Source organism: Macaca thibetana, chromosome 13, assembly GCF_024542745.1.
Source record: "Macaca thibetana thibetana isolate TM-01 chromosome 13, ASM2454274v1, whole genome shotgun sequence".
Taxonomy (NCBI): Eukaryota; Metazoa; Chordata; class Mammalia; order Primates; family Cercopithecidae; genus Macaca; species Macaca thibetana.
Window position 1 is genome coordinate 52033254 of NC_065590.1, and position 12586 is coordinate 52045839.

The window sequence follows — 12586 nt, forward strand, 5'->3', positions numbered from 1 at the left end:
ACTCAAGACGGATTAGAGATTTAAATGTAACACCTCAAATTACAAGAATCCTAGAAGAAAACCTAGGAAATACCATGCTGGACATTGGCCTTGGGAAAGAATTTATGACTAAGTCCTCAAAAGCAATTGTAACAAAAACAAAAATTGACAAGTGAGACTTGACAAGTTTAATTAACTAAAGGGCTTCCACATAGCAAAAGAAAACATTGAGGGAGAAAAAAGCCAACCTACAGAATGGGAGAAAACATCTGCAACCTATGCATCTGAAAAGGGTCTAATATCCAGAATCTAAAAGGAACTGAAGTCAACAGGTAAAAAAACAACCCCATTAAAAAGTGGGCAACAGGAGTTGGAGACCAGTCTGAGCAACACGGCAAAACCCTGGCTCTACTAAAACTATTATACAAAAATTACCTGGGCATGGTGGTGTGCATCTATGGTCTCACCTACTCAGGAGGCTGAGGCAGGAGGATCACTTAAGCCCAGAAAATCGAGGCTACAGTGAGCCGTGATGGTGCCACTACACTCCAGCCTGGGTGATACAGCAAGACCCTTAAAAAAGGGTCTTAAAAAAAAAAAAGTGAGCAAAAGATATGAACAGATGCTTCTCAAAAGAAGACATACAAGTAGCCAACAAACATGAAAAAATGTTTATCACCAATCATTGGAGAAATGCTAATCAAAGCCACAAGATGCCATCTCACACCATTCAGAATGGCTATTATTAAAAGTAAAAAAAAATAACAGAATCTGGTAAGACTGAAGAGTAAAGGGAATGCTTATTCACTGCTGGTGGGAATGTAAATTAGTTTAGCCTCTGTGGAAAGCAGTTTGGAGATTTCTCAAATAACTTAAAGAACTACGATTCTACTCAGTAATACCGTTACTGGGTACATACCCAAAGGAAAATGAATTGTTCTACCAAAAAGACACATGTACTCATACGTTCATTGCAGCACTATTCACAATAGCAAAGATATGGAATCAACCAAGATGCCCAACAGTGACCAACTGATAAAGGAAATGTGGTACGTATACACCATGGAATACTATGCAGCCATAAAAAATAATGAAATCTTGTTCTTTGCAGCAACATGGATGTAGCTAGAGGCCATTATATTAAGAGAATTAATGCAGGAACAAAATACCAAATACCACATGTTCTCATAAGTGGGAACAAAGCATTGGCTACACACGGACAGGAAGGTGGAAACAATAGACATTGGGGACTACTGGGGGGCAGAGAGAGGAGGAGGCAAAGGCTAAAACACTATCTCCTGGGAACTGTGCTTACTACCTGGGTGATGCCATCATTTGTATGCCAATCCTCAGTGTCATACAATAGACCCATGTAATAAACCTACACATGTAACTCCCCAAATCTAAAATAAAAGCTGAAATTAAAATAAAAAATAAAGATATATAAAGTATCTGGCAGTCAACAAATGACCAGTGAATAAATGACATAATTAAAAATATCTCTTACTCAAGGCCATAAAAGCTCCTCTATATAAAAAAGTTAAAAAGAGGACTGATCAGAGACAAATAAATTGGAACTGGGGAGGGGAGTGAGATCAAAATTTCTCAGTGAACAATTTCCATTAATACAATGCCATGATCTATGACAATGTATATTTTTAAAGTACTACACATATACTTCCTTTACAAACAATGAAAATGCAAATGTACACGTGTCCAAATGTCTTTGGGAGAACCTTACAATACTGGGACGGTTTAAGATACTGGCAAACTGAAACGAGGGAGAGACAGATGCCTGCCACTCAGTAGCATACCCTTACCTCCTTTTCCTCTAAGGAAGCAATATTTCTTCATCCTCGTCAACACTTAGACCAGGGCTCGTTATGTGTACACCGTGAAAGAGGTACACGTCTACAAAAGGCATCTATCTAGCTTTCAAGAGGGTGTTAGTTTAGGAATTCAAAAATTTTATCTAGGCTTTGATTTCAGCAATTAAAAAATGATGTATGTAGCTAAGGACATGAGGAAACATAGAAAAAAGAAAACAGTTTGATACAATACAATGGTCAGATTGCAGATTGTTTTCGTCTCAAAAAAATAATTTCCAGGCTGGGTACGGTGGCTCACATCTGCTCCCAGCATGTTGGGAGGCCGATGTGGGCGGATCACCTGAGGTTAGGAGTTTGAGATCAGCCTGGCCAACATGGGGAAACCCCATCTCTACTAAAAGAATAAAATTAAAAAATTAGCTGGGTGTGTGGCAGATGCCTATAATCCCAGCTACTCGGGAGGCTGTGGTGGGAGAATCTCATTAACCTGGGAGGGAGAGGTTGCAGTTAGCCAAGATGGCGCCACTGCACTCCAGCCTGGGCAAAAGAGCAACACTCCACCTCAAAAAAAAAACCACAAAAAACAAAAAACAAAAAAAACAAAATTCTGTTGTTATAGATAATAATGTTCATAATTACAAATAAACATTGAGAAAACATGTTTCAAAATGTATGTTCATAAAAAGCTTTGCACAAAATGACATGTCAAATGGAAAAAGGAATATATAACATCCAAATTGTTAGCTTATTCATTGTCTTCAGGCAGAGAAAAATTAAGCAGAGCATCAACTGTACATTGCTCCACCAGCGGTGTGATAAGTCCCTATGTTCCGGGAACCTGGAAACCAGATTAAGCAATCGGATTTAAGACATGATCAAGTTTAAAGGTATACTAAATATAATACATATTAGTAGTTAACGTGATAGGTTTTATTAAAATGCACATATTAAATCTTCACAAAATATCTTAAAAAATCTTTGTGTATGATTGTTACCTCTGAAGGTCTTATTATATGCCGTTTGCCTCTTGGAGCTTCAAAAAAAAGTTGTTCTTTGGCACCTGAATTAACTTGCAATAATTTTCCTGTTACGAAAGAATGAAGTAGAGAGACAATTAAACTCTGACTTTAACTCTTTATTATAAAATGAGAAGCATGGGTGCTATTTTGATTCATTTTAATCAAAGTCTCATAAATTGAGTAAATACATTTTGAATTATTCAGAAGGGCATGTACCGCCAATTACATGATGTGGTACAAACCCCAAAGCTGTGATTTTCAGAATATGGACTTCATAAAATTTGACCTTGAACATCATTCAAATAACAGAAGAAAAAAGTTTGATATGTTCTATTCTGCTGCACTGAAAACATAGTTTTCCAAAGCCTGAGAAAAATCAGTTTTCCCCCTCTTTTTCCCAGTTGCCTCTCAGCAAACTGCGTTGGCAAGAATATGGCATTGGAAGGTTATGGCAATTAGAAGTAAATCGCTTATTGTGGGCATTCACATTTACTTCGGCCTGAATTCTAAGTTTGCCTTTAAAGCCCAGAAACAGAACACACAAAATAAACTATAAATGCTCATTCCTTCCCCACCCTCTGGTCCTACTTGAAAATTTGACAAGAAATCCAGGACTTTCCCCAAAGAAAATGTTGGGCAAAAATAGTCTTTCAGTCTGATGCACAATTATAATCTTGGATTTGATGTTGAAAAAGGTTAGATTTCCTAATTCTCCTCCTACAATGGCAACAATCTTGTAAGGCTTAAAATGTAAATGACTCAAGGTATATATGTTTCAGTATTTTTGGCATTTTAAAAATATTATGGAAAGTTTCAAACACATACAGAAGAGTACAAAGAACCCCTGGATGCCCGCTGTCCAGCCTCAACAGCTATTAACACATGGCCAAGCCTGTTTCATGAACCTCCACCCTAGGTTATTTTGAAGCAAATTTCAGACATCATAATATTTCACCTATGAATAATTCAGTATAAATATACATAATATTTCTCCTTTTGTTTCTTCCCCATAACTATGGCATATCTAGTAGGCTTGAAATATCTTTCTTAGAAAAATAATACCAAAATAAGAACTTTTCGGTTTAATCATGTTCTTTAGCACTTAAATAGGCACCAACTTGATCTGAAATCTAGCTTGGCTAATCTTTTTTTTTTTTTTTTTTTTTTTTTTTTTTTGAGATGGTGTCTTGCTCTGTTTCCCAGACTGGAGTGCAGTGGTGTAATCTCAGCTCACTGCAACCTCCGCCTCTTGAGTTCAAGCAATTCTCTTGCCTCAGCCTTCCGAGTAGCTGGGATTACAGGCACCCACCACCACACTTGGCTAATTGTTGTATTTTTAGTAGAGACAGGGATTCATCATGTTGGCCAGGGTGGTCTTGACCTCCTGACCTCAGGTGATCCGCCCACCTTGGCCTCCCAAAGTGCTAGGATTACAGGAGTGAGCCACCATGCCCAGCCTAGCTTGGCTAATCTTAAGAAGTTGCAGATCTACTTCTATATGACTAAAAATAAGGTTCTCTCATTTCTAAATGACAACTGTAATCATTTCTAATTTGGTGAATGATAACATTAGGGGATTTTTCCTTGACTTGGAGCAAATGTATCTGAAAATGTGTACTCTGAAATGGGCACATTTTCTGACTTTATGGCTGAATATATGTAAGTGAGAAAAGAAAAAAGGGAGTTATCTTTGGCTATTTAGAATTATAAGAAAATGAGTAACCAATACTGTAAAGTAATTCTACTTTTAGGACACTCAAGAGTGACTGCAAATGACAAAGCATGTGGACAAACAGTTAAAGTATTCAGTGAACACATTCTTTGAATACAGCTAATTTTAGGTGATGTTTGGCCATGAGATACTAAAATAACTCAGAGGACTGTAATCCTCAGATAAATCCCAACTTACTTTACACCATAGTTTCAAAGATCGTACTTCACTTAAAACCAAAAACGAGAAAAATCTCTCAGTGAGGTAATTTATGATTGCAAAAATAGTTGAGAATCTAAACACATAGACAAGTACCAGAAGTGCTGGATACCGTTGCAGACAGCTCGTAGGGTCCCCATGTAGCCCATGCCCCTTCCCTGAGAACTGCCTCCGTGGTCATGTTTGTACTCTGGGGGCAGACATTGACCATGGAGGGGCCAGGCTCACACCGAGCGGGGTAATCAAATTCTCTTGGGAAATTGGAATCCAAGAGGCTGAATCAGCTGGTGCCTACCGGGATGAGATGTGGACTTTGGGCCTGTGGGTGGCATTTTGGGGCAGCTGAGACTAGCCATGTGCAGATGAGGTAGAGAAAGGCCACTTGTGCAGAGAGAGGGGTCATAGACAGAGGTAAGACGCAGAAGAGCAGTGGATACTGAAACTCGCTGCCTAAGAGTGGGAGAGGAGTGGAGAGGAACTGCTTGCTTGGTTCCTGTGCGTTTTCTAGTTCATTCCTAAAGTTAGTTCCTTGGCAGACTGTTTCCTGCTCTTGGATTCTATAAAGTATCTCCGTATCTTTCCAATAAACTCATCTTTTATTATTTTAAAATTTAAGCCGGTTTCTAGCCTGGGCAACATAGTGAAAGCCCATATTTACTAAAAATACAGAAAAAAAAAACATTAGCCGGGCATAGTGGCGGGCGCCTGTGGCCTCAGCTGCTTGGGAAGCTGATGTGAGAGGGTCTCTTGAGCCCAGGAGGCACAGATTGCAGTGATCTGAGATTGTGCCACAGCACTCCAACCTGGGTGACGGAGTGGGATCCTGTCTCAAAAAAAAAAGAAAGTTTAAGCTGGTTGGTGGGTTTCTGTTCTTTGCAATCAAGGATGTGAAGAAGAAAAAACCAAACCAAAAAGCTATTCTTCTATGAGGAAGGAATGATTAAGAGTATTTTTTTTAAAACCAAAATTTTCTTTACTGCTGCTAATACACATTTTTTAAGCATAAGGAAATATTTAGGTCACCGCTCCTTTTTCTCTCTGCCTGCTGTCTCTCTCTCTACCACCACTGAAATATTCTGAGGGCGAGGAGCAGAATCAAGAACAAAAACTCTGTTTAATGCATTTATAATTGCTCTACAAAAACAGTAATCCTATTCTTTCAGAATCACATTTTTATTCACTGGAAATATCTGTTCGCACAGATTAAAAGCTGAGACACCATGTCCTTACATCACACATCTTGCAGGTACCATAGAGCTTTGCAGCCCACAAAGTGATCCACATACATCACCCCGGCTGCTATATAATTTACAAGTTAGACTAATTCCAACAATTGGTACTAAATGTACCAAATATCAGGCCATTTGCAATAAAAATGGGAATGAAATGTGCTATTATGGCTCAAATTGTCATTTTTATTTTATTTATTATTATTTTTTGAGACAGAGTCTCACTCTGTTACCCAGGCTGGAGTGCAGTGGTGCGATCTCGGCTCACTGCCACCTCTGTCTCCCAGTTCAAGCGATTCTCCTGCCTCGGCCTCCCAAGAAGCTGGGATTACAGGCACCCGCCACGACACCTGGCTGATTTTTGTATTTTTAGTAGAGATGGGGTTTCACCATGTTGGCCAGGCTGGTCTCAAACTCCTGACCTCAGGTTACCCACCTCAGCCTCCCAAAGTGCTGGGAATACAGGTGTGAGCCACCACGCCCAGCCTTCAAATTGTTAATTTGTAAAGGATGTTACAGCCTGTTATTTCTAGAAATGAACTTACAGCATTTAGAAAATATCCTTTCTATGTTTTCTCTCCCTCCATACATTTTTTTCTTTCTCAAGTATTCCATGCTGGAGCTTTCATTCAGGGGTAGCTGATGTTCCTGCAAAAGCCCAATGCACTTTTTGGTTTTCCAAGGACCTATAGTTGCCATGGGCACAAGAGGCTGCTGAGGCTGGCGGCTGTGCCATCCCTGCCGCTGAGAAGCCAGTTGGCTCTGGCAAATGCTTTCACTATTTTCAACAGGATCAAAGGCATGAAACAGATCCCTGCTTCTAATTTCTGCTGTCAACCTTGCCAGACCCTGGAGGCCCCTGCTGTGAAAGCCAGGCTGGTCTTGAGGCAGCATGGCATATTCCCGAGATCAGGCATTTTGGGGACTGGGATGTCAGGAATGCAGGAATATCAGGATGACACATGTCTCATGGCTAGTGGAGTTAGATCAGGCAAGATTCACAGGCATACTTTCTCTTATTCTCCAGATGGTATAATTCCTCCCTAAAAATCAGAAGTGTTTCTACTACTCTCAATCCACAGAAAGCACTTGGTCCAATCCTTTCACCTGACTGAAGGCACCCTTATGATGAAAGGCAAGGTAGCTTTTCAAAGACCTTTGACTCCACTCCTCTCCTGCTCACTCCCAGTGCCCTCCCTCAGCCTCCTGAGCTTTAGGAGGCTGGCCTTGTGCAGGATTATGGAAATAGGGAGGTTTGCTTCTCTTTCCACCAAGTGATGGCTCCATATTGAGAGACTTTACACAGACCTTTCCCCAGGTCCCTCCACAGCAGCACTCCCCGATCCTGGCTGAGATCTTGTGCTTTCTATCTGGGACTTACTTCTCTTTATACCCCTAGCATCTGACACAGGGCCTATACGTTTGCAGAATTAAGAACAAACTCCTTAAATGCAAATGAAACCCACAATGAGATACACTTCACATCCATTAGGACAGCTACTATCAAAATAAACACATAAAATAAGGTTTGGCAAGGATGTGGAGAGATTTGAACCCTTGTGTACAACTGGTGGGAATATAAAATGGTAGAGCTGCTATGGAAAACAGTATAGTAATTCCTCGAAAGGTTAAAAATAGAACTACCGTATGATTCAGCAATTACACCCTTGGGTATATACCTCAAAGACTTGAAAGCAGGGTTTTGAAGATATATTTGTACATTCATGTTCATAGCAGCATCATTCACAATGGCTGAAATGTGGCAGCCACACAGGTGCCCCTCAACAGATAAACAGATAAGCAAAATATGGACTATACATAAAATGAAACATTCAGTCTTTAAAGGAAGGAAATTCTGACACACACCACAACATGGAGGAATCTTGATGACATTATGCTAAGTGGAATAAGCCCATTATAGAGAGACAAATACTGTATGATTCCACTTATATGAGGTACCTAGAGTGGTTACATTCATAGAGGCAGAAAGTAGAATGGTAGATGCCAGGGGTTGGGGAAATGAAAAGTTATCATTTAATGGGAATAGAGCTGCAGTTTTACAAGACAAAAAGAGTTGTGAGACAGAGGCAGTGATGGTTGCATAACACTGTCAATGTTTTTAACATCCTTGAACTGTACACTTAAAAAATGGTTAAAAAGGAGCTGGGTGCGGTGGCTCACACCTGTAATCCCAGCACTTTGGGAGGCCGAGGCGGGTGGATCACGAGGTCAGGAGATCAAGACCATCCTGGCTAACATGGTGAAACCCCATCTCTACTAAAAATACAAAAAATTACCGGGCGTGTTGGTGGGCACCTGTAGTCCCAGCTTCTAGGGAGGCTGAGGCAGGAGAATGGCGTGAACCCGGGAGGCGGAGCTTGCAGTGAGCCAAGATCACGCCACTGTACTCCAGCCTGGGAGACAGAGCAAGACTCTGTCTCCAAAAAAAAAAAAAAAAAGAAAAAAAAAAAGGTTAAAATGGTAAATTTTTGTTATGTGTATTTTACAATTCAAAATAATTAAGAAATCTTCCCAGTCAAAATTTACTCTTTATATACCCTCTTTTCTCTGGACTCTTCACTGCCTAATAGAAACAATAATGGGTTTTAACCCCTAATAGTCACTGGGTAATGGGATTTCACATATTGTATCAGGTATTTTGTGTGTATGTGTGTGTGTGTGTGTGTGTTGGATTCTAAATAAAGTTAATCACACCCTATTCTACCTGGCAAGAGAATAGCAAGATAATAAATAGGGAGAAATCACTGCTTTAAAAAAAAAAAAAAGCAGAGAAAAAGAGTCTGAGAAGCAACTGCTTTCATCGGCCTCACCAGTTCCTACGTAAGTCATAGTGTCCTGCCTGGTCTTAAATGCCGGTCGAAGCCCTCGGCACTGTGTCCGGCTGTCACTGCCCTGACATGAAAGCGAAATGGACTTATCTGATCTCCCTTTGCCCTTGTTGGGACTTGTACTACCTTGTATAAATGCAGTGCATCGCATGCTTTCTTCTCTATCTACTGCACTGTATAAAACCCCTGAATGCTATAAAGCTGAAATAAAGTCCAAATTCCAGTATGGCAAGTATAGTTACAACTAAATACCTGTTGGGCAGAAGGGTTTCCAAGTCCTGGTCTAAGGCCACTACTCCAAGAATTACTTGAAAAAAAAAATGTTCTGGCATCTCTGAAATCCCTTTTTGGCTGAGGCCTTCATCATTGTTCTCCTGATTAATTTTAACTGCTCCCACTCCAGGCTCACGTCTTCTCCCCAAGATGGGAGGGAATGCTCCACTCTAGATCCCTCAGAGTTACCTAGTACCTACAAGTACACAGTTCAGCATGAAACTTCTACTCTGTCCCAGCCTGCGTCTCCACATTCCCCTCCCTGTACACCCTCAGCCACTCAGCACTTCTATTTCTTCATCACCCCCTGGTTCTTCCCACCTTTGCTCTTCATATGCCATATTCCTTCTTGCCTGGAATGGCTCTTCCTTGATTGCGCTATCTGGTGGATTTCTCCTCGACTCTCAAGATCAACCTCAAAGGTTACTTCCTTCTATGGAGGCTCCGTGGATTACCTCCAAGGAGCTTTCCCTCAGGGCATACATTGGGCATGGTGCTTTTCTACCACAGTGGATTACAATGTCTCTGAAGGCGGGAATGCTGCCCATTCCCAAGTGCCTGCTCCAGACTCTTAACACCAGCCGAGTCTCGAGGATAGGATTTACAGTGACTCACCCTACAGTGCAATGTTCCATCCTGGGTACTGAATGCTGCCGTGGCCAGTTCTGAGTCCCTGCTCACCACTTCCCCTGTGACTCACCACTGCTTACTCACACCATACCCACTTTGTGCTCTTGTATTATTTATGGATGAGTATGTCTCCCTCACTCAATTATAAACTCCACAGGGAGCAGAAACCATGTCTTACTCACTTCCAGAGCCTCCACATTTGCTAGCTTAAGACTTTGCAACACCATAAAAGCTAGATTTATTAAAAAGACAAATCCTGATGGCATTTGTGGGCATGACTTGGAGGAGGTGGGAGTAGGCTGGGAGTTTTATAGAGCAGAGAAACTTTAGGCAGGCTGAATGTAGATTTCTACCTCTGCTGGAGGAGGAAAATTGCTTGAGGTTTTTTGGGTGGTTCTCTAAGAGGTGGAGTCTTGGGTGGAAAAGGGAAACAAGCCAGGAGGAGAAGGAGGAGACCCAAGACAAGGAGAAAGAAGACCCAAGACAAGGAGAAAGCACGCCCAACTAAAGGTGAGGTGGTGGCTTGCTATGATAACAAAAGGCATCATGTATCTTTAACCATCTCAAAACTCAATGGCTTGAATCAATAGTGACAATAATAATCTTAAGCATAAAAAGATAGAAATATTCAAAATGTTAGCAGCAGCTGCCTCTGGGTTGTAAAATTACAGTCGTTCCCCTTTCCCATTTCTAATACTCAACTGCCATTCTCTCTAGAAACGATGCATAAATGGACATTATTTAAACACAGAAATTCTATTTTAAAAGCCACAACATACTTTACCTCTAGAGTCCCAGTCAATGTGTGTAATATAACTCGAAGCACCTTTACAGATGCCAACCCTTTTGCTTGTAAGTACGTTGTAAATATCCACAAAGTTATCATGGGATGCCACGGCAAGGTATTTTCCCGTATCTATAAAGAAAAATGTGGGGTTAACACCAAAGTATCTTATATAGGAATTTACTTCCAGGAACTTAGTATTTTAAAAGTGGGGAAATGGTCAAAGAAACATTTAAATAGTTCATTCTTGTAATTTTTTGTCCCAAGACTGTGTTATTTTAAAAAGTATCTGCTGTCATCTTCACCTTTTGAAAACTTAATATCAGAGATCATTTCTTTTCTGTGATGGAAAGAGACCATGTCTTCAACAGTGTCAGCATTTACAACCAGGAAACTCCCATCATTCAAGCCAACTGCTAAGGCTTTCCCATCAGGGGAAAAGGCACAGCATCTTCCACCTACAGAAGAATCCACAAAAAACACTTATTATCCAAAACTTCACTGTCAAGCAAACCACATGAAGAGATGAAGAAACCTGATCATGTGTATTATGCACGGACATGTGACTGCCTTTAAATTGACACTACACTTGTGAAAACTAAAACTTCATAATTTAAGGCATCTCTTGGCTGTGCACAGTGACTCGTGCCTGTAATCCCAGCAGTTTGGAAGGTCGAGGCAGGCGGATCTCTTGAGCCCAGGAGTTCAAGACTAGCCTGGGTTTGCAACATTCCCTAGGTTAAAGATTAGTTGAAAAGTTATTTTTTATAGAGGTAAAACCCAGGCTCTACAAAAAATACAGAAATAAGCTGGATGCAGTGGCTCATGCCTGTAATCCCAGCATCTCGGGAGGCCAAGGCAGGTGGATTGCTTGGGCCCTGGAGTTCAAGACCAGCCTGGGCAACATAGCAAAATCCCATCTCTACAAAAAAATATAAAACTTAGCCAGGCATAGTGGTACATGCCTGTAGTTCCAACTACTCAGGAGACAAGGTGGAAGGATTGCTTGAGCTTTGGAGGCGGAGGGTGTGGTGAGCAGTGATCACGCCATGGCACTCCAGCCTGGATGACAGAGGGAGATCCTGTCTCAAGAAAATAAAATTAAACATCTCTTCTCCCCAAATTCAAAGAAAATGATCATAATATCAAAAATACATTTTCAGCTTCTATGAGGTCTATTCATTCATTTATGAGTATTTAAATACCTGGGGTTTTCAAAAAATAAGTGAAGTAAATGGAGAAAAGGAGTATAGTGTAGGGTTAATAGGACCAGTATCTTTGCTTCCAAGAAAAGAGGTAATATTTAAGAATAGGAGTTCTATAATAAAATTTTCAGAGAACTTTCTTTAAAAAATATTATGCCTTACATACAACTTACTTTAGAGGACCTCGTTCGTTTAGTTGCTCCAATTCTCTGATTCAGGGATTGTAATGCATAACTCTAGAGGTGAAAGATATTGCTCTTGCCTCTTCTGTCATGGGAAGAATGGAATCTGAACATTCTCTTGAGGGGTATCTGGAAAACTAATTGGCACTAGGGTGATGGTACTGCATGAACCATGTTTTCTACTGCTTTGTAGGGTCACAAAGACATTTCTGAATCAGGAGCATGGACTTTGCAAAGGTATGTCTAAAAGGAAACCGATTAAGAATATGCCTACCCTCTGCCACCATTCTTATTGTCAAGAGTTGTAAGCACAGCCCCAGGGATAGGACAGCCAGGTGGCCTTGTGCCAGGGCATTTAATACCGAGCCTCTTTACCAACTCCTCTGTTCATGGTATGCTGAAAGCTATGTTCTCACCCAAAACTGATGTGCCACTACTGCAACAATGAAAAGACAAGCCTGCCCTTGAAGAGCATCAAGATTAGGTTAACCACAATCTACCGTACAGACCAAGACACGTTTGAGAGTGAAGAGGAAAGCTATTAATAATTATACCAGAACAACAGGGGTAAACTAGGTTGAATGGTTATCCTATCTAAGACGGGTCAACAGTTGTTCTTTTTAACTAATTTTTAACTTAGGGAATAAAGTCCATTGACTGACATTCAAGTCCTCCAC

General features: G+C 40.7%; 1 protein-coding gene across 4 annotated transcripts in view; it reads right to left on the bottom strand.

Annotated features, from left to right (window-relative positions):
• EML6 (EMAP like 6) overlaps window positions 1-12586 on the bottom strand; it is a 256852-nt gene that overhangs the window by 60151 nt on the left and 184115 nt on the right. For 3 of the 4 annotated variants that reach the window (XM_050754620.1, XM_050754621.1, XM_050754622.1), the window contains 3 exons: window positions 10828-10980; window positions 10523-10654; window positions 2804-2892 (listed from right to left, as the gene is read on the bottom strand). In XM_050754620.1, the coding sequence (XP_050610577.1) occupies window positions 2804-2892; window positions 10523-10654; window positions 10828-10980 (374 nt within the window). Of the gene's footprint in view, window positions 1-2803; window positions 2893-10522; window positions 10655-10827; window positions 10981-11342; window positions 12047-12586 lie in introns of those variants that run through there. The other variant, XM_050754623.1, reaches the window with a different exon arrangement.